Raw genomic sequence first — 18,921 nt, forward strand, 5'->3', positions numbered from 1 at the left:
CGAGTAAAGGGACGTGGGTTTGTGTGTCACTCGCTGTCAGAGAGATGAGAGAGCGAGAGAGCGCTATTTTAGATATTTCAGTATCAATATGTATCGAAAAATCTATATTTTTGATAACACTAGATTGCATGTAGTTTATTATTTCAGATGCCTTTTTAAAAGACTACAATTGAAAAATGTATATTATATAAAATTCAACCAGCCAAAGTAGGAGTGACTGCGTAACACGCCACTGCTGAAATACACAAAATCTGAGAGTTGGCTTTTGAGTGTTGGAATACCAATTAGAATCGATATTTCATTAAAAATGAACATGATGCGAACTCTATCTCGAAAACGCTCATGCAAACAAAGGAGGATATTTACATTTTTCCCCTATTTTTTCGTTGTTTTGGATTAAAAAGTGGGATGCATTTTGAAGAGTAGACCCTTACATTGAAATGTATGCTGTTGTTTCTTGGATCCGTCCGAACTGATCTGAACCATAGGAGGTGAAAAATAAGTATTGCCGTTCATTTTGTTCATGTTTACAATACCAGTCCTTCTGCATTTAATTTAACCCTTTCCTCTCTGGTGTATTGACTGCAAAAACAAGTGAGTGTTTTAGCTTTCAAATGATGCATAGTTTATGATAGTCAGTTGAATATTTGTTATAAAACAAAGGTAAAAAAAAGTAATAAAAGTATAGACGCCCCCGCGGCCTGCCCAAGGGCCGATGCTAGTTAACAGGTTAAAAGACTACAATTGAAAAATGTATATTATATAAAATTCAACCAGCCAAAGTAGGAGTGACTGCGTAACACGCCACTGCTGAAATACACCCGCATTTGGCGGGTGTTAATGTCAAGCCCTGTATAAAGTTATATTTTAATTTTCTGAAATCTAGATCATGATGTGCCCAGACTAGAATAAGAGCGTGTGTGTATCTGTCTCTCTGCCGGGAGCCGTATCACAGTAACTCTATGTGAGAAGCGGTACATGCTCTCAGGGATCTGGCTCAGTGTCTCAGTGCTGTCTGACATGCTCACCGCGGCCCTGGACGCCTCACAGTCACTGATTAATTATGGACCGAGGTGAGAGGCCTGCATTTGTCCTCTTTAATAATGGATGAGTGAGGTCTGTGGACTTCACCGAGGTGAACAGAAAGGTCTCCTTACAGGTAGAACCAGCAAGAGAGTACATTCTCAGCCCATGTTTACTACCCTCAGGTTACAAGCCGTGCTGATCAGGAACCAACATTTTAAAGTACAGTATATATACCGCCGCTGACCACAAGCACGGACCCCAGATCATCGGTCTATGATGTTTTATGAATGCCTGCCCAGGTCTAATATCTAAAAGCCAGAATAAAATGGAACAGGTTCTTCATTAATCTAATATCTGTCCACTGCATTATTCATGGCTTAAGCTTCCTAAAAATAACACACCGGCACAATCATTCATCTCTCTAACAGGTTTTGGCAAAACAAGAAGGTGATCCGGCTTAAGGCTGGAATTTGGAGTGTGTCCGTACGTGCCAGTAGACTAGTCTATTTTTATAACAAAGTGAACATGCATCAGAGACTAATATCAAGGATGCACTGACACAAGGATGGACATTTTTGGCCGAAATTATGATTATTATTATTTTTTGCAGCCGATAAATGATAATGTAAATCTATACTTGTTATTTTAAAGCTTTCCAATCTAGAACTGGTTCAAAACATCAAGACATTAATGTATATAATATAATATAATATAATATAATATAATATAATATAAAAATATCCATTGTTCATACTGTACATTAAAATATTATGATGCAATATAATAATATATTTATATAATTAAATTATATTAATATTTGTCCATCATTCATACCGTACATTACATAATTATAATGCTATATATAATATAATATAGGCATATTCAGACCATATAATATTTATATAATTAAAACATTTATATTATATTAATATTTGTCCATCATTCATACTGTACATTACATTATTATGATGCATAATAATATAATAGATATAGGCATATTCAGACCTATAATGACAATTAGAAAAATGATTATGCAAGATATATCAGTACCATATCTTTTATCTGCCAATATTCAAAGAAACATTTATGCATCTTTCATAATGTACATTATAATATCATGATGCATACATTCTCTTTTATCCTATAAAGTATTTATTTTAGTTCTTTACTTTTTTTTAAACGAAGTATACATTTATAATATCGACCATTTATCGGCTATATGCCATAATAATATTTATATAATACATATTCAATTAAAAAAGAATTTCAGCTCATCGGTATCAAATTTCAATAACAGTGCACTCCTAAAAAGGATAATATTTGTGATACAGACATACCATTATATTGAGTATCCCTAAATAAATATAAAAAATAAGTAATAAACACCATTTAATGTATATTATTAAAATGTGTCAGCTTGTCACTGGGACAGGACACTAAATCTAGACCCTCTGCACCCCCTCGATGGGTAGATAAGGTATAGATGTTTCTGATGATGTTAAAGGGTAACGCAGGTGTACCTCTGAGGGTTCTGCCCCAGTTACAAGCTTTTTGACCCAGCATATCCATCGAATGTTCTTCTGTCTACAAGTTTTGCACATCATTGCTTTTCTGCTGCAAATAAAACAGCTTGAAACCATGGATAAAGACGGAGAACTCCAGAAGCTTCCCTTGGGTGAATCATCTCCATTAGTCTGGTGGGAGAGCAGTATCTCACACTCGGAGGAGAGTAATACCCAGCATGCTTCACTCTGACTCTAATCAGCAGGATCTCTGAGGCCTCCAGCCCTGCTGCAGTACCATCTATTCCCCGTTATCAAGTTACATCAAATTATGCGTATGAAATATTAAGTGCTGCTGGACACCCGTTCCGCCCAGTAGAACGCAAAGAGACGAATCACTGATATCCAAAGAGCACAAAATGCTCAAAAAGTTGTATGAAAGTCACTACATTTGATTCAAAGAAAAATAGCTCAAGCACATTTTCCATCAAAGCATTTATATATATATATATATATATATATATACACACACACACACACACACAAACACATATATATAATTAAAGTCCAAAAGTTTCATTTCATTTAGAAATACGTCACATCATGAAAAAAAATACTGATATCACTTCACGATTACTAAAACCTATTTTATGGCTAACTACAATGAATCGATTTAAGAGAGCATTAAATGTGTTATATATACACATTACAAGCATGTTATATAAGTAAAAAAATATATAATAATATAATAATATATATATTTATTGTTTTTTTTTGTTTGTTAGTTTTTTTTGACAATTTTTATTTGAAGGCCAAGCACTCAAAAATGTATTTAGACACATAATTTGTATGTCACTACATTTGATTAAAAGTAAATAGCTTCTTCACAGAACTTCTCACACACACACACACACACACACACACACACACACACACAAAAGAGAAGAATAGGTTTGAAATGATAAAACAACAGATAAAGGTCTGGTTTCACAAACAGGGCTTAGATTAAGCCAGGATTAGGCCTTAGTTCAGTTAGGACAATTAAAGGGATAGTTCGGCCAAAAATGATATTAAACCCATGATTTACTCACCCTCAAGCCGTTCGAGATGCATATGTCAATCATTTTTCAGACGAACACATTTTCTGTTATTTTAGAAAATGTCTTAGATCTTTCAGTGGTTATAATGTTAAGTTATGGGTTCCACCTCCTTCAAGTCCCAAAAATGTGCATGCATCCTTCACAAAAGTAATCCATCCGGCTCCAGGGGGATACACGAAGGCCTTCTGAGGGTAATCCGTGCGGTTTTGTCGTAAAAATATACATATTTAAAACTTTATAAATGAAAATAACTGGCTTCCGGCAACGGTCGACGCGCGTTCACGGGAGATGGATGCCGGCGTATGACGTAGGACGTAGCGTAGGAAGTGTCGTGACGTAGAACGAACCCGACAGCGCAGCCAGAGAGCAGAGCAAAACAAAACTCCACTCAGGATTTCCGCGATTTATAAAACGTGTATTTAAAAGAAATGTCGGAGGATTTTGATATTAGAGAAGAGGATATTGAGTTTTTGGCCCAGCCCTATCTGTTTGAACCGGAGTACAGCGATGACGTTCTACGTCACGACGCTTCCTACGCTACGTCCTACGTCATACGCCGGCATCCATCTCCCGTGAACATGCGTCGACCGTTGCCGGAAGCCAGTTATTTTCATTTATAAAGTTTTAAATATGTATATTTTTACGACAAAACCGCACGGATTACCCTCAGAAGGCCTTCGTGTATCCCCCTGGAGCCGGATGGATTACTTTTGTGAAGGATGCATGCACATTTTTGGGACTTGAAGGAGGTGGACCCCATAACTTGACATTATAACCACTGAAAGATCTAAGACATTTTCTAAAATAACTGAAAATGTGTTCGTCTGACAAATTATTGACATATGCATCTCGAACGGCTTGAGGGTGAGTAAATCATGGGTTTAATATCATTTTTGGCCGAACTATCCCTTTAAGTAGCTTTTATAAACGTGCCTTAGAAGAAAAAAAGCATTACTGGTGTGAATCGTGGGACAAAACAATGGCACTGACATATTTTAAGATATATCAGTGTAAGTTGCTTTCAGTTAAAACAGCTCAAACATGCATTTTAGTCTGAGACTAGTTTAAACCTTGTTTGTGAAACCGGGGGATAATGTTCAAATCAAAGACAAAAAGTGATAATGGCACATGTTCATAGTTAATGTGACTTTATACATCAACTAAAAATTCATCAAAACACCAGGTGATTAAAACACTGATCAAAACCGATAAAGATAAGTGGAGTTAGTAAAGACAAACGGTTGAGTGACAGTGTCATGAGGCTCTCGGGCCTTCGGGAGGCACTGTTACGCTAAACTTCTCTGTTTGATCTAATGACAGTCTGTTGGAAATCAAAGACTGTTGCAGAGGCTGATTCACTACAACAAAGACAAAACAATAGAAAAACTTATTTGAAACGCTCCATTATGATACTGCCTTCTCCGCTGATCATATTTTCCATCATTAAAACCTCAACAATACCACAATGCTAATGGCATGTCTCATCGCAGATGCTCAGGTTGTAGAACATGTTGTATATATTAATATGTATATATTTATGCATGAACATACACATTCTGATTGCGCCCGCTGATTTAACAAGGCTTAAACAGATGGCACTTTAAAGTCTCAATCCTTCAGTGCCGAAAGCCAAGAATCAAGTTTAGGAACTGGATGATCCGATGAGTGTTTCTGACACAAAATCATTTCCAGCACAGATGTGCTGCAGTAGAGCAACCACAGAGCATCCGCAGAACACCCGACTGACAAACCATCTGCCTGAATTACTCAAACTTACACCCACCTATACAGACGTACAGTATATATGCATTCTGTAGAGTCTGCATTCACTCTGCTCACATTCATAGGCCCGATGGGTCTGTGTGTTTCTTCATACTGTCTGAGCTTTAAGATTAAGGGCTAGCAAATACTTGTCCTCATTTGACCACATGGAAGAGGGGGACGCGTTTGTTACAACCCAGCGGTGTTCGGGAAGATACTTTCAAACTACAAGACAAATTTAAAGTCAACATGACATCAAAATTGACCCAATTTACATTCTTAATACTGTCTTCAGAGTCTTTATCAAAATATAATTAGCTTGCTCCGTCTCTGAAACGGATGATCCGATGATTATGATCCAATCAATTCCTGAAAGTTGTTTCAATCAGAAATATGTCACATCACGAAAGAAAAATTGTGTGTTTTCATGTTTTATGGGGACTTTCCATAGACATAATGAATTCTGTCAGGATCACTATCGTCAAATACGATTGACAATTAGCATACAGTTTGGATTGGCGGTATGGTTCTGTTCTGGGCAAGCATGGATAGCCTAGCATGGATAAGAGCAGGAGAGCAGCGATAACCCCCCTTAGGGTTAACAGAACAGAACCAACATGAATGTATTGCAGATATCATTGTCAATGTTTTAATGTACAACATAATTCGAGAATTTAGTCTGATTCAAAGGGGAATCAGAATGCCATCCTGACTGGACGAGAGGAGGAGCTGGGGATGGAGGAGGAGCTGGGGAGGGAAGAGGAGCTGGGGATGGAGGAGGAGCTGGGGATGGAGGAGGAGCTGGGGAGGGAGGAGGAGCTGGGGATGGAAGAGGAGCTGGGGATGGAGGAGGAGCTGGGGAGGGAGGAGGAGCTGGGGAGGGAGGAGGAGCTGGGGAGGGAGGAGGGTAATTCGCTCCTGAGAAACGCGATAGCAGCTGATAATACTGAAGAGCTTATATATGTATACAGTGACAGGCGTCGTATTCCTATAGGTAGACGTGGATCAGCTGAGAGTCAGCTGATGCGAGCTTGACTAACGTGACCTGCCAGATTTTCGATTTTTTTATTCTGAACAAACTGTATCTTCTATCCTCCTTCACTAACCCCGCCCCTAAACCCATCACAGAAAACTTTCTGCATTTTTACATTTTCAAAAAACATCACTTAGTATGATTTATAAGCTGTTTTCCTCATGGGGACCAAAAAATATCCCCACGAGGACAAGGATTTGGGCAAAGACAAGGACCACTTAAACAATACAAGATTAGACACGAAGCTGCACTTATGATTCTTTCAAATAAACAATATAAAATTTTATTAATTATTCTTGAACTGACCAAAGTGTGTAAAGGCATAAAGTTAAATCCACTATTGTTTTTTTATAGAATTGTTCTATAGGCGGATCTTTTGTGACGTCATTGTTTATGTTTGTCGCGTTGCATCATGGGAATCGTGTGGCAGGAAACACCGCTAGATACCTCTAATTTGATTGTTTTGCACGTTTGGAGGAGGATTTAGAGAAGAGGATGGTTCACTCTTGCTGTGTGGTCGAGTACGGCTCGTTGGGGGCCTGATAAAAAGTTTTTTCGAATTCCCTCCGAAAAGGATCGCGAAAAACGAAAGAAATGGTTGCGTGCAATTAGGCGATTGAACCCGGACGCTCCGAAGAAAGCCTGGATTCCTGCAGCTAACGTTACTGATCGAGTTTGTGAGGCTCATTTTGTTCATGGTAGGCCTAAGTCTTAGTGACTATGTATTTATAGAAGATTGAATAAAAAAAATAATAAAACTGAGTCAAATCAACCGAGTCATATGTTTTCGCGTTCTGATTCAGGTGTCCCAAACCGCGATCCACAGCACCCAGACTATGTTCCTCACATCAAAATGGGCTATTCTGGATCGCAAAACTTAAAAGCAAAAGAAAAGGCTGTTCTAACCTCTGCTTTTAGCACGATCACTGCTTTCTGTTTGGCAGAAAAGATCGGCCCAACTTTTTGAAAAAACAAAATAATCATAGGCCTCCAGACTTTTGAAAGCCTTTAATCTTTCATGAGTGAAGGGTCCAGGGGTTTCTATTAAATAAGAATAAATGTCTCCCCAGCAGATTGGTGGCCAAGACACGGGCAAGTCGGACCAACGTTTTTTGTCATCCCAGATCTCATATGGGCTTTGAATAACTTCGATTTTGTCACCAATACAAATTTTGAGCTTCTCTCCAAACCTCCTCCGGTCTTCAGATGTTAAAGTGCTTATATATTGTGGATTTCGCCCGCTAACTCTCTTGAAAGTGCTCGTCGCGTCTTTACTGCCCGCAATACTGTTTGTTTTGTTGCCACACAACCACTCGCGCATGCGTACAAAGATGTCAACAAAGATCCTCCTATAGTCTATGCAGAATTTAATGCAACTACAGATCAGAAGTAACTAATTAAATTACAGAAAAATTAAGAGTAATCCCTTACTTTACTTTTTCAAGGGAAAAGTAATTAAATTACAGTAATTAGATAACTTTTTGCATAATTACACCCAAAAATGGCGAGGAGAAGTAAAATGTCCTCACTTGTTAGTTGTCATTCATTATATTTCACTATATAAGTGAGGATATTTGGCCAAGTATAGCCAAACCTGTACATACAGTACACACACGCACGCACGCACACACACACACACGCACACACACATGCACACACACACACATGCACACACACGCGCACACACACACACACACACACACACACACACACACACACACACACACACACACACACACACACACACACACACACACACACACACACACGCACACACACACACACGCACACACACACACACACACACTAAATATATAAAAACTGCCAAATTAAGAGAATCAAACTTTGGAGTCCCTGTGTAGAATCAACGATTTCATTCAGTTCATGTACCCTCTGAATTCACTAAATTGAAATGCCTTCCCAATGAATCATATGAGAGAAAGTGAGATCAAATTTTTGGAAAACATGTTTACAATCTCGCTCAGCTGTACAGCAGTATGTGCAATAAAATTCTGCATTTCCGTTCAGCACTTCCCATTTTGGCAAACTGCACCGCTTCATAGCGTATTATTCCATCTTTAATACAGATGCACATACTGTTTCCAAAAGAGAAAGTAACATTAGGTCATGCCATCAGCCACGGGGCACTGGAGGGCGAGGGCCAGCTGGGAATTAGGTGTTGCTCTGAGAACACATTTTAAGGGCAGGACAGGACGTCTCGGGGGACAGATACCGTCTTTGAGCGAGAAATGACACGCCTCAGTGTTCTTAGAGAGGAGAGAGTGGGAGTGAAGAGAAAGTTAAGGATGAGAGGCTGGAATGGAGCAGAATGCGGATGCAGCGCCTTTAATAATGCATCTGCTGCTCTTCTGCTCTCGTTGCCCCGGAATCATCTCGGCTTCAACATCCTTCACCTCGTTTCCGTGCATGTGTGGTCCCAGAGCCCCCCCGCTAGTCTGAACCTCATCAGAAATGCTCCAGCAATTCGCCAACACATGGCCAACATATTTTAAAGGGTTAGCCCCCACCATGAGGATTCTGTCATCATTTACTCAACCTCATCTCGTTCCATGTTCATTTTCTTTCTTCCGTGGAACTTTTTTTGGAGATTAACAGCAACCATTATGGAAAAGAGAACTCTGGATGTTCTGCGATGGATCTTCATTTGTGTTCTTCAGAAGAAAGAAAGACAAACAATGCTGCAAGGCCTGCCCAATTGGCCCAACGATGGTTTCCAATGGCGGGTGAAGGTTTACTGCGTGTTATTGTCTTTTCAGCGTGGCAAAGTAATTTAATTTCTGATTAAACTTTTATCTGACTCCATTTTATCACAACCTCGAATTTAGGTTGGAATGTCAATTGGTTATTGGTCATTTATACTATAATAGTTTAGCAACGCATTTGATTATTCTATTTAACTCTTTACTCATATTGTACTCGTTCATTCGTGTGCCAAAGTTGCACAGGGTCCTCACACCGGCCGTTCATTTTTATGCCGTTCCATTTTATTTTTATTCACAAACTCGCCAGTTTTGGTCACTAGACAGAGGTAATTGACTATACTGTTTAGAAGGCCGCATTCAAGCTTACTCTATCTAAGTATTTTGTTTAGTCCCCATAGATCTGCATACACTTGAATTAAAGCGAGACTATCTCTAGTCAGAGGTCATGACCATTACTACAGATATTCAGTAAGCTGACCAACATTACTTCTCTGGTAGTAGCTATGGTTTAGTCATGCCATGGTTTCCCACATACACTTAACTAGAGTAACATTACATTAACCCTCTGAGGTCGGCAAACGCGACCCCGCGTTTTGCTGGATTTTCTTCACATTGTAGCACAATAAACTTAAATTACTCCGTCATTTATGGTCATACAGAAAAAAGAAATATAAAAAAAGAATCTGTGATATTTCTTGTATGTGTCCACTTACAATCAAATCAAAACATTGTGCTTTTGTAAAATAAAGAAAATAAACAGGGTGTGCGTTCTGCCTCTCCGTCACGGTGAACTTTTTTTTCTTGAGCACGTCTATAAACTGAAACAAAACTCAGCGAATACTTCTCACACATTTATGAGCCATATACCTTTATAAACATTTAAATGTGTACTTTTAAATGATCGGATTCAAACTGAAAACAAATATTCTCTGTTTATGTAATTTGTATAAAACCAACAGGATGTTCAGTATCTCAAACGCTTGCTAATTATTTTTTAATTCGACCACGCCCACTCGCGCAAAAGTGATTCACATGCAAATCTCCACATGGAACGCGAACGCCCTAGTTACCTCAAACACAAAACACCAAAACACTTCACAAGTCTCTGCTTTTCGTCGAGTTTGGAAGACACGCTGTGAGCTTACATTGGATTTAACTCAGAAGAAGAAGAACGCGATTTGAAGACAAGAAAGATGTAAGGTAAGAAATTCTTACTTATTAGTTTATGGTATTGTTGCATAAACTTCACATTGCAGTTGAACTGTTGCTAGATATATGGTGAATATTATAATATTTAGACCCGTGTTTACTGTTAAATACTGTTTGTGGATATCTGCTCAAACGTAGATATGTAAAATATGGTAACCATAATGTTTCATATATTGGAGCGCGATCGCGTTTGAATGTATCATATTTTGGAGCGCGATCGCGTTTGAATGTATCATATTTTGGAGCATGATCGCGTTTGAAAAGCAAAATGCACCAAACAATAGGCTTTATAATTTTACTATTATCTCATTTCATATCATCATAACGAATGGAAACATTTGAAGTAACATATGATAATCAATATATTTTTCTCTAGCATAGTTGTTACTGAAATTCTTAGATTTATGAAAGATTTATAGGCTGCTATAGGTTATTGTTATTATTATTTTATGCAGCACTGCGCATAGCCTATGCCTACAAGGCACAACAAACCTGGTGTTCATTATATTATATATTGTTGGAAACATTTGTGTGTGTGTGTGTATTCTGTGAATTTTAAAAAGCAATTTTAACCAGAAAAATCTAAAATGTATTCCCAAAATCGTGCAGGCCTAGTTTCTCTTGATACCAGTATGTTCACTTTTTTTCTTTTCTTTCAGGGACCAGATGCCACTGAGTCCTGCACTGAGTCTCTGTACATGAACATGGTAAAGTGAAAATCAAACACCTTGGAAATGAAAGGTATGTACAATGTTTTTAGGAATGGCACAAAGGTCTCTGTCTTTGGATCATTGTTTTCAATGTGCTCTTTTGTCATTTGTTGTGTATTTTTGGATTATGTTGTGTTGTAAATAAATCCAAACAATCTAAAAGCCATTCTTTTTTAAATCTCCTCATTCTTTGTGCAAGGTTGCTCTGAATGACAGGGCCTGATCGCTCCTAATAGGGCAGTTAGGGGAGTGTCTTTGTCTTTCTCAGGTGTTGAAGGCTTACATATTCATGAGATGATCACGCCTCTTCGCATATGGCTTTCTCACACAAAACACGTCTTAGAAATTTTAAATCAATATATTGTCTTATCTGAATGAGCGGTCAGGATGATTTTCCCATAGTTTTGGAGCAAATATTCTAGGCTACGTGATACAATTTTCAAAAGTCTTGTGAAGAAATAATCAGTATGGGTTTCATGGCCTTATTTCAGTGACAATTTTTTTTGGTATTTTCACAAACCACGCATAAATGTCATTATCTCAAAACTACAAACTTTTACACACATGCTGCTGATATATTATTGTAGCAGAGTTTGTGCTAAATACAGTGTAATAAGACTTAAGCCATGACAATGTCACAAGTAACAGAAATAAGCACAAATGTCAGAGCATGTCAGAACATCTCCAGGGCCAGAAAACAGCTCAGACCTCAGAGGGTTAAACAGAGGTAAGACTATTTAGGTTGGTCGATCAACATTTTGTTGTCCTAAACGGAAAGCCTTTACAGTCTAAGTACAGTTGATCTAGTGCCAAGTGTTAGCCGGATCTCTAAAATCGCAGCTGGTGTGCCCTATGCTCCACTCAAAACTGGACTCTAGTCCGTTACTAACCTGATGCAGATTTGTGGTAACAATGGATACACGTAATCTACATCAAATACAATAAAGATGAATACCTGACTCAGGAAAATAGTAAACATAATGCTGAGTGTCTGAAAGACATTTAGCATTACGGGCTGATCTGATTACATCTGAAACATCTCTTTAAATACTTAGACCAAGACGGAAACCTCTTTCAAATAGAAACATGTGCTAACAATGGGTTCACACCTTTTGAGGACAGGATGTCATTTGCATGAAAGACCAACTTTTCTCTGTAAGCAAGATATCTCTAAACTCTTAAAAACTTTATTATCTTTTGGTTTACTACTTTGGGAATGGGACCTTCGTACCAGTCGCACTGAGACATTTCAAATGATACCAAACATGACAATTTTTCACATTAAATCATATAGGTTTTTGGGTGAATTTCAGATGATCTCAGCATGTGGAGAGAAGAGATGGGGGAAGAGGGGGTCATGGGAAAGAGATGTAGATTAAGACAACACTGAGGTGAGACTTGCGTCTAGGATGGGGATGTTAATTTCCCAAGAGAGAGTTCAAATGTTAATTTCCAGAAACATCCTTTGTCTTCTAGGGGAGTAGTCGTTCCTCAAACAGACGGCCCGGCATTTTCTAGTTTCTCTAACAACATAAATGACAAATTTTTAAAAAATTGGGTGAACTACTCTTTTAATATACAAAATAGACGACAATCGTGCGACTGTACACATGGAGCAAAATCAATGGTTGATAACCAAGACAGACTGTTCCAGTCAAACACCACGGGAGGCAGATGAGCCTTTGTTGAGCCACTTAAGAAAGATGATTTGATCTTCTTAGCTTATCGTTCTATTAGACGAGCACCATTAGCGATCTGCGGGAGATTCCTGTGCCCCCTGCCACAAGCTTCGAGATCTGCTTCAGTCAGTCAGTCTGTTGGAATCCTGTCGCTCTTAATCAAACCAATTACGACACACTGGGTGTCAAATACTACATCTCCTTAGGACGGGGACGTTACGCACAAAGACGGCTGATTTATAAGCGCTCCTTAAGCTGACGGGACTGATTTAAGAACTCTTCGTCTAAAGCGAAACCTCATATGTCAACACAGGTGTTGAGTTACACAAACTGTGGCGGTAAACACAGCCCCTGGAGGAAGTTTCCGTTTTCCTTCAGTAATGAGTGTTCGGTGCATCTGGGTCAAAGCGTTACATCACATCTGCCCATCTTTCCATCAAACAGGTGATTCAAGGCCATAAGCACACCAAATCAAAATGAACAAAGCATTCCACACTTTACTAAGCGTTCCACACTCACCTAAATGTGAACGGCAGAAAAGCACATCTCAGTTTTTTTCCATAGATCACCACACCAGGCCACACCAATTTTCTCTGAAGCGGACTTCACAATCATACGTAAGAATGAACAAAAGAACATTTGTTCAGAATGAACCATTCAGCCTTCAAGAACTAAGCCACATGTGTGTTTTCTTATGGCTCACGGAGACAGAATTAAGAGGATTCAAATACACATTCGTCCTAAAATACAAGAGAGTTGATAAAAGGAATATATAAATGTACACGCAAATTATCACTCTGAGTGTGTGCAATTTGACTCGCATGCAAACTACCAAAAAAAAACCTTTCAAGCTCATATAGCTCATATTTATGATTGTATGAGCTTTAGGAAAACTACTTTAATGTACAAATGGGTAGATGAAATGGTTTTATGCTCTTTGTAATGCCCTAAAATATACAGAAACCTAAAATATACATTTTCAATATACAGAACCTAAAATACACATTTTCCATTACATATTAATTTAAAATTTAAAATAACCAAAATGTTGAAATTAAGTTTTGAAAGAAAATTTATATTATTGTTATTTTTAGTAATTATGGAAAGTGTATATTTTAGATTCTGTGAGTGGTCAACATTTATTTATTTTAAGTTTTTAAAAAATTTTGAAGTTCACTAACATTGTCCAACATTAATATTACGTTTTATTAATGTACATATAATAATTATACAATAATTTGATACAAATGATACAAAAGAATGATACAGAAATGTTAAAATCGTTAAAATCATGTCAACTAACCAAATACACCAAGGGCCAGGTTTACTAACATCTTTTGGGGGTTTCACACAGTGAAAAATTAAGTGTGGAGACAGTTATTTTTGCGGCTGACCTTATTGCATATTCATTTGTTGGAGTTTCACTTTCAGATGCAAAATGTATGGGAGGAAAGTATTTAAATGAACCATGCCAGGTGATTTACTAAGGTTTGCGCTAGTCAATATACTGGTATTTGCACCATTATTTAACACCCCAAAAAAGCATGTCTTAAACCAGACGCTAATTTGCGCTGCTCTTGGTAAATTGCATTTGTCATTATGGAAATGATCCAGCTCCATCTGTGGTAACTGATAGAGGTGAGGGAGGAATGGTGGGAGAAAGAAGGTGGACAAGGTAGTGATAGGAGGTGGCAAAGGGCTGGTGAAAGGAAACGGACGAGACCCTGGAGGCGATGATGTAGTTGCCCAGTTACCGAGACCCATTGCGCAGTTGGGACGACAGCCCACAATGGAGTCGATGGCGGGAGGAGCCACGGTGTAAAGGGGACCGCCAAAATCCGGGTGACAACCAACGGGGATGAGCCGATGGATCCCAGGGCTCAGTTGAAAAGCCAATGGTATTGAGCAACACCACTGGCACTGGAGATCAAGGCGGAGTTGCAGCGACGAGGAGCCAGAGTGCCAGAGGACAGCGGGCAGGAGGAACCCGCTGTAGCGGTAGGGGTGGAGGGACTAAGCGCAGCGAAAGACTCTCAAGTTTGTGGTGGAAGTAAAGCGACAACTGACCAAGGAGGAGCCGGTGGGACGAGGGAACCCAGTGGAGCCGCAAGGTCAAGGGTATCTGGTAGAGCCGAAGGTGGGAGGAGCCAAGGCGGAGCCGACAGGTTGACGGGCCGAGGCAGAGCGAAGGGATCAGAGGCTGAGCCACAGAATCCTCTTGCTTGGGTGAGGCTGGTGGTTGTACGACCAGAGGCTTCACGTCGCAGCAAGGCTTTCCTGGGGAAGGCGAAGAGCTGCATGCATCCAACAGAGGCAGGGCTGGAGGACTGGCTGAGCTTTGCGGTGAAGGTAACAGAGGTAAGCTTGACATGAACAATAACGGTAAATCCAATTCTCAACAGGTAAACGAAACAGTATCAGTGCTGTCTTAAAACAGTGATGATTCAGAACAGACAGATAATTCTGGGTGGGATAGGGTGGGAGGCAGTATCTCCGTGTCCAAGTCCATCAGGCAGTCCTCGTTGGCTCACACCCCTGGTCAGACACTCTCTGGGGCACCGGCTCTGGGGCGATGGTTGGCGTTGTCCCTTCCTCTTCGGGCTCTGGCTCACTCATCCCGGCGGGCTGTCACTCTCTGTCTCCGGAGGGCTCTCGTGAAGTCTCCGAGGTCGAGGGTGGTGGTAGGTTGGACTCTGGGTGTAGTCTGGATTGGGGGTAGAGACTCTCCAGACACCGGATGATGGCCTTCCTCCAGTCTAGTGCCTAGGTGTCTGGGAGGTCTACTGGCTGGTGGTAGTTGGCCCTGATCCAAAACAACGATATCATGGTCTAATCGACAAAGGGCGCGCTGACGGCGAGACAACAGAACTGTTCAGTATAATCTATGAAATCGTGGCCCTTCTGGGTTACAGCAGTAAACTTTGCTACATAGTCCATTTTTTCTTGGTCTTTGTTTTGTTACATAGATGAAGGTCCAAAGATGATGAAGAGTCAGAAAGGTTCCAAATACTAGGTAATTTAATGATAAAATAAACTCTGAATAATCCAGCATGTGCAACAGTGTGCTCTAAACACAAACAACAACCGACAAAGAACTGAGGAAACAAAGTCACTCAAGTATACACTGATAACAAACTCAAATAAGAACAGCTGTGAATATTAAATGAATATCCATGGTAACAAACAAGTGGCGGGAAACGTGAACAAAGACAGCAGGAAATAAAGATAAGCAAACTAAAAGTCCATGAGAATTTAAACTAAACTGACAGTTCGTGACACATACTAGATTTGCATTATGTCTATGAATCTCTGAGCATGAAGTATGCAACTTTGCAGTATAAAACCACAAAACACCTCAAGGAATACTATTTCCACAATGCAATGTACTCAACTTGACCATCCATAGCAAACAATATACATTACGGCACAGTATTTCTTGATTTTAATCGATTTTCATTTTGATGAACCAGTAATGACTCTTAAATATAAGAATATATCTTTTAGTCTATGCTGTTTTCAGTAGATACACAAACAAACTTCACTAAGCATTATTTGTAGCGCCTCCCATCCAATAAATCAAAATGAGCTTTGTGCTTTGTTACTTTTGATATGAAACAAAGTCTCAGCTTTCAAATTCTATACATTTTAGGACAAAATATTACAACGAAATTCAGACAATAAATGGGGTTTTGGCGCTCTTTAATGTGGCGTGACAGATCGCTGTAGCGCCTCAGTTCAAGCGCAAGTGAACCTCTTTTTTTACTAGTTACTGTATAGCATGAAATAAACATGAAATCATATCATTAAATTCCTCAATTAGTGTTTCAACTGTGGAAAGACGTCAATAAAACAGCTTGTAAACAATGCCACGTAACATTACATTTACCTCAGAAAAGCCATTAAATGTCCAAATCTCGATGGTTAGCAAGAAAATATTAATTGATATAGAATGAAATTAAATCGAAATTATCATGAAATTTATGTAAATGCACAGCCCTAGTATGAAGTAAGCAGTCTGCTAGTATATTATATATGTGTATATATATAACATTTTTTTTTTTTTTTTTTTTTTTTTCTTCCGATATATGGCAGTTAGGAATGCCGGGATCATAGCTCTCCATAGCTATGCAGCATATGCATGTATATGTATGTGTGTACCTGAAAGAAGCCCGGAGGAACGGGGCCGACTGGCATACCCTCTCCTGGGGGCATGTTTCCAAGGACAGGACTCGGAGCTGCCGCTGCACTCTGCAATCACAAATACACACACAATTCCAGTTAAACAGCACCTCTAACACACACACATACAGCTAGCAGCTAGTAACACTGCACTGTGATGGTCATTCACCACTCAAGGACAAACACACACACACACCCATAAACAAACACTCCCTGGAAGCCAAAATCTACATCTCTTAGACAGACACATGGATACTGTCAACAGCTGCTAACCACCAGAAGAACTGGCTTTCTGTCTGAAAATGCATTCAGCTGCCTCCGAAAAAATAAAAGAAAGCAGGCAGGGTTGGTAGAGGTCAGATGGCAGGCCAGAAAGACATGAAATGAGACAGGATTACTCTGTCTGAGGCTGCAGAGAGCCACGGGCGGCCCCAGACCCCATGCAGGGAGCTAATGAGGGAGCCGTTTAGGTTCCTGTGCTAGACTCCGTTAACCACACACTCAACGCTAGAACAGAACAGGCAGAGGTGGATGGCTGACGGGCCGGCCCGTTGACCTTACGTCTCCCTCTGGTGATGTCGAAACTCTGAGGCTGCAACCCAATTCATTCCTCATATTTTCAAATTAATAAAATAAATAAATGTTGTTATTATTATAATAAAATAGTATTAATAAAATATGCAAACAAATATGTATGTATATATAATGATACATAATAAATACTTATATACACTATATATAATCAAAATAAATTGAATTAATAATAATATAGAAATAAATAATATATAATTATTCATTTTATTATTATTAATAATTATATTAAAAGTAATAATAAATATTATCATTAATAAAATATGTAAACAAATGTGCATATATGACAATTCATAATACATAATTATATATATATATATAACCAATATTAATATAAATATATATAATATAATATAAAAATATAGAAATAAATAATATAACATATAATTATATATTTTATTATTGTTATTAATTAAATTAAATGTGATAGCAATAATGTTTGTATGCAATTTATGAACATTATTTAAATATTATTATACAAATCAAATTTATTTATGTTTTATATTTCTTGTACAACACTTTGGTTTCAACATCTGTTGTTTTAAAATGTGCTTTATACTGTAAATTAATGAACTAAACTACTCAAATCCCTTTGATATAAATAATTCAATATTATATATGAAGACTTCAGATGCAAAAAAACTATGAATAAAATCATATTATTATAGAAATACTATGTATTTATATATAAACTTATAAATATGCTAAATGTGATAAACAAGTCTGTTAAAACACCCTCATCTAGCAGCTGTATTTTACTAAATATTTTGCTACAAAACAGAAGAACGATGTTTTTAAACAAGTTCATCACAACACAATGTGACAAAAAAAGTTTTGTCATGCTCCGTCGCTTCCCATTGGGAGAAGTAGTTACTGGAAAAGCTGCATTGTGTTGAAAACACTCAGTAGATGCAGTCGCACTACAGAAAAATGTAGTTAAGTTAACTGTTAGTTACAGTTAATACTGTACATGATGACTCTGTGTGTTAAGTAATGACGAAAATCTTTGTTTTGACATCTGACAACAGCCGTCAAGTGACAAACTGACTGGGATTGAATGTTTTATCTAGCACAAGAGGACTTGTAAGAGCCACAGCTCCGGGCAGGATTGGCGCACTGGCATGGAGACAGAGCCAAGGCGGGCTGTGCTGCAATGACTTGTGTGTGCGGAGCATTACTGACATGCAGTCGGAGAGAAAGAGAGAGAGAGAGAGACACTTAGACACAACAGTCTTGATTACCCCTGGCACACAGGGAAATGAGCAGGGGAAATGCACTCACATCCGCCCAGTAATAACAAAGAAGTTGCTAGCAAATTGAAGGTGGAGATGTACACGACTCGGAAGGAGTGTTTTCTAATGCTAGACGGCTATACAGTGAAAATAGCCACAGCACTTTCGAGACAAGA

General features: G+C 38.7%; 1 protein-coding gene and 2 long non-coding RNA genes across 6 annotated transcripts in view; 1 reads left to right on the plus strand and 2 right to left on the minus strand.

Moving 5' to 3' along the window:
* Nucleotides 1-18,921, plus strand: part of LOC309488705 — a 169,050-nt gene that overhangs the window by 140,143 nt on the left and 9,986 nt on the right. The gene's annotated exons all lie outside the window — the stretch shown is intronic.
* The window catches only part of ssbp2b (single stranded DNA binding protein 2b), a 79,859-nt gene that overhangs the window by 12,519 nt on the left and 48,419 nt on the right, over nt 1-18,921 (minus strand). For all 4 annotated transcript variants that reach the window (XM_082157024.1, XM_082157027.1, XM_082157025.1 and 1 more), the window contains one exon: nt 16,902-16,991. In XM_082157024.1, coding sequence (XP_082013150.1) covers nt 16,902-16,991 — 90 coding nt within the window. The remainder of the gene's footprint in view (nt 1-16,901; nt 16,992-18,921) is intronic.
* On the minus strand, nt 3,327-8,041 carry LOC309488706. The gene is made up of 3 exons (XR_014202241.1): nt 8,027-8,041; nt 3,455-6,723; nt 3,327-3,420 (listed from the first exon to the last, which is right to left on the minus strand). It is a non-coding gene; the product is annotated as an uncharacterized lncRNA (long non-coding RNA).

Source organism: Leuciscus leuciscus (genome assembly GCF_965113295.1).
Source record: "Leuciscus leuciscus genome assembly, chromosome: 24".
NCBI classification, from domain to species: Eukaryota; Metazoa; Chordata; class Actinopteri; order Cypriniformes; family Leuciscidae; genus Leuciscus; species Leuciscus leuciscus.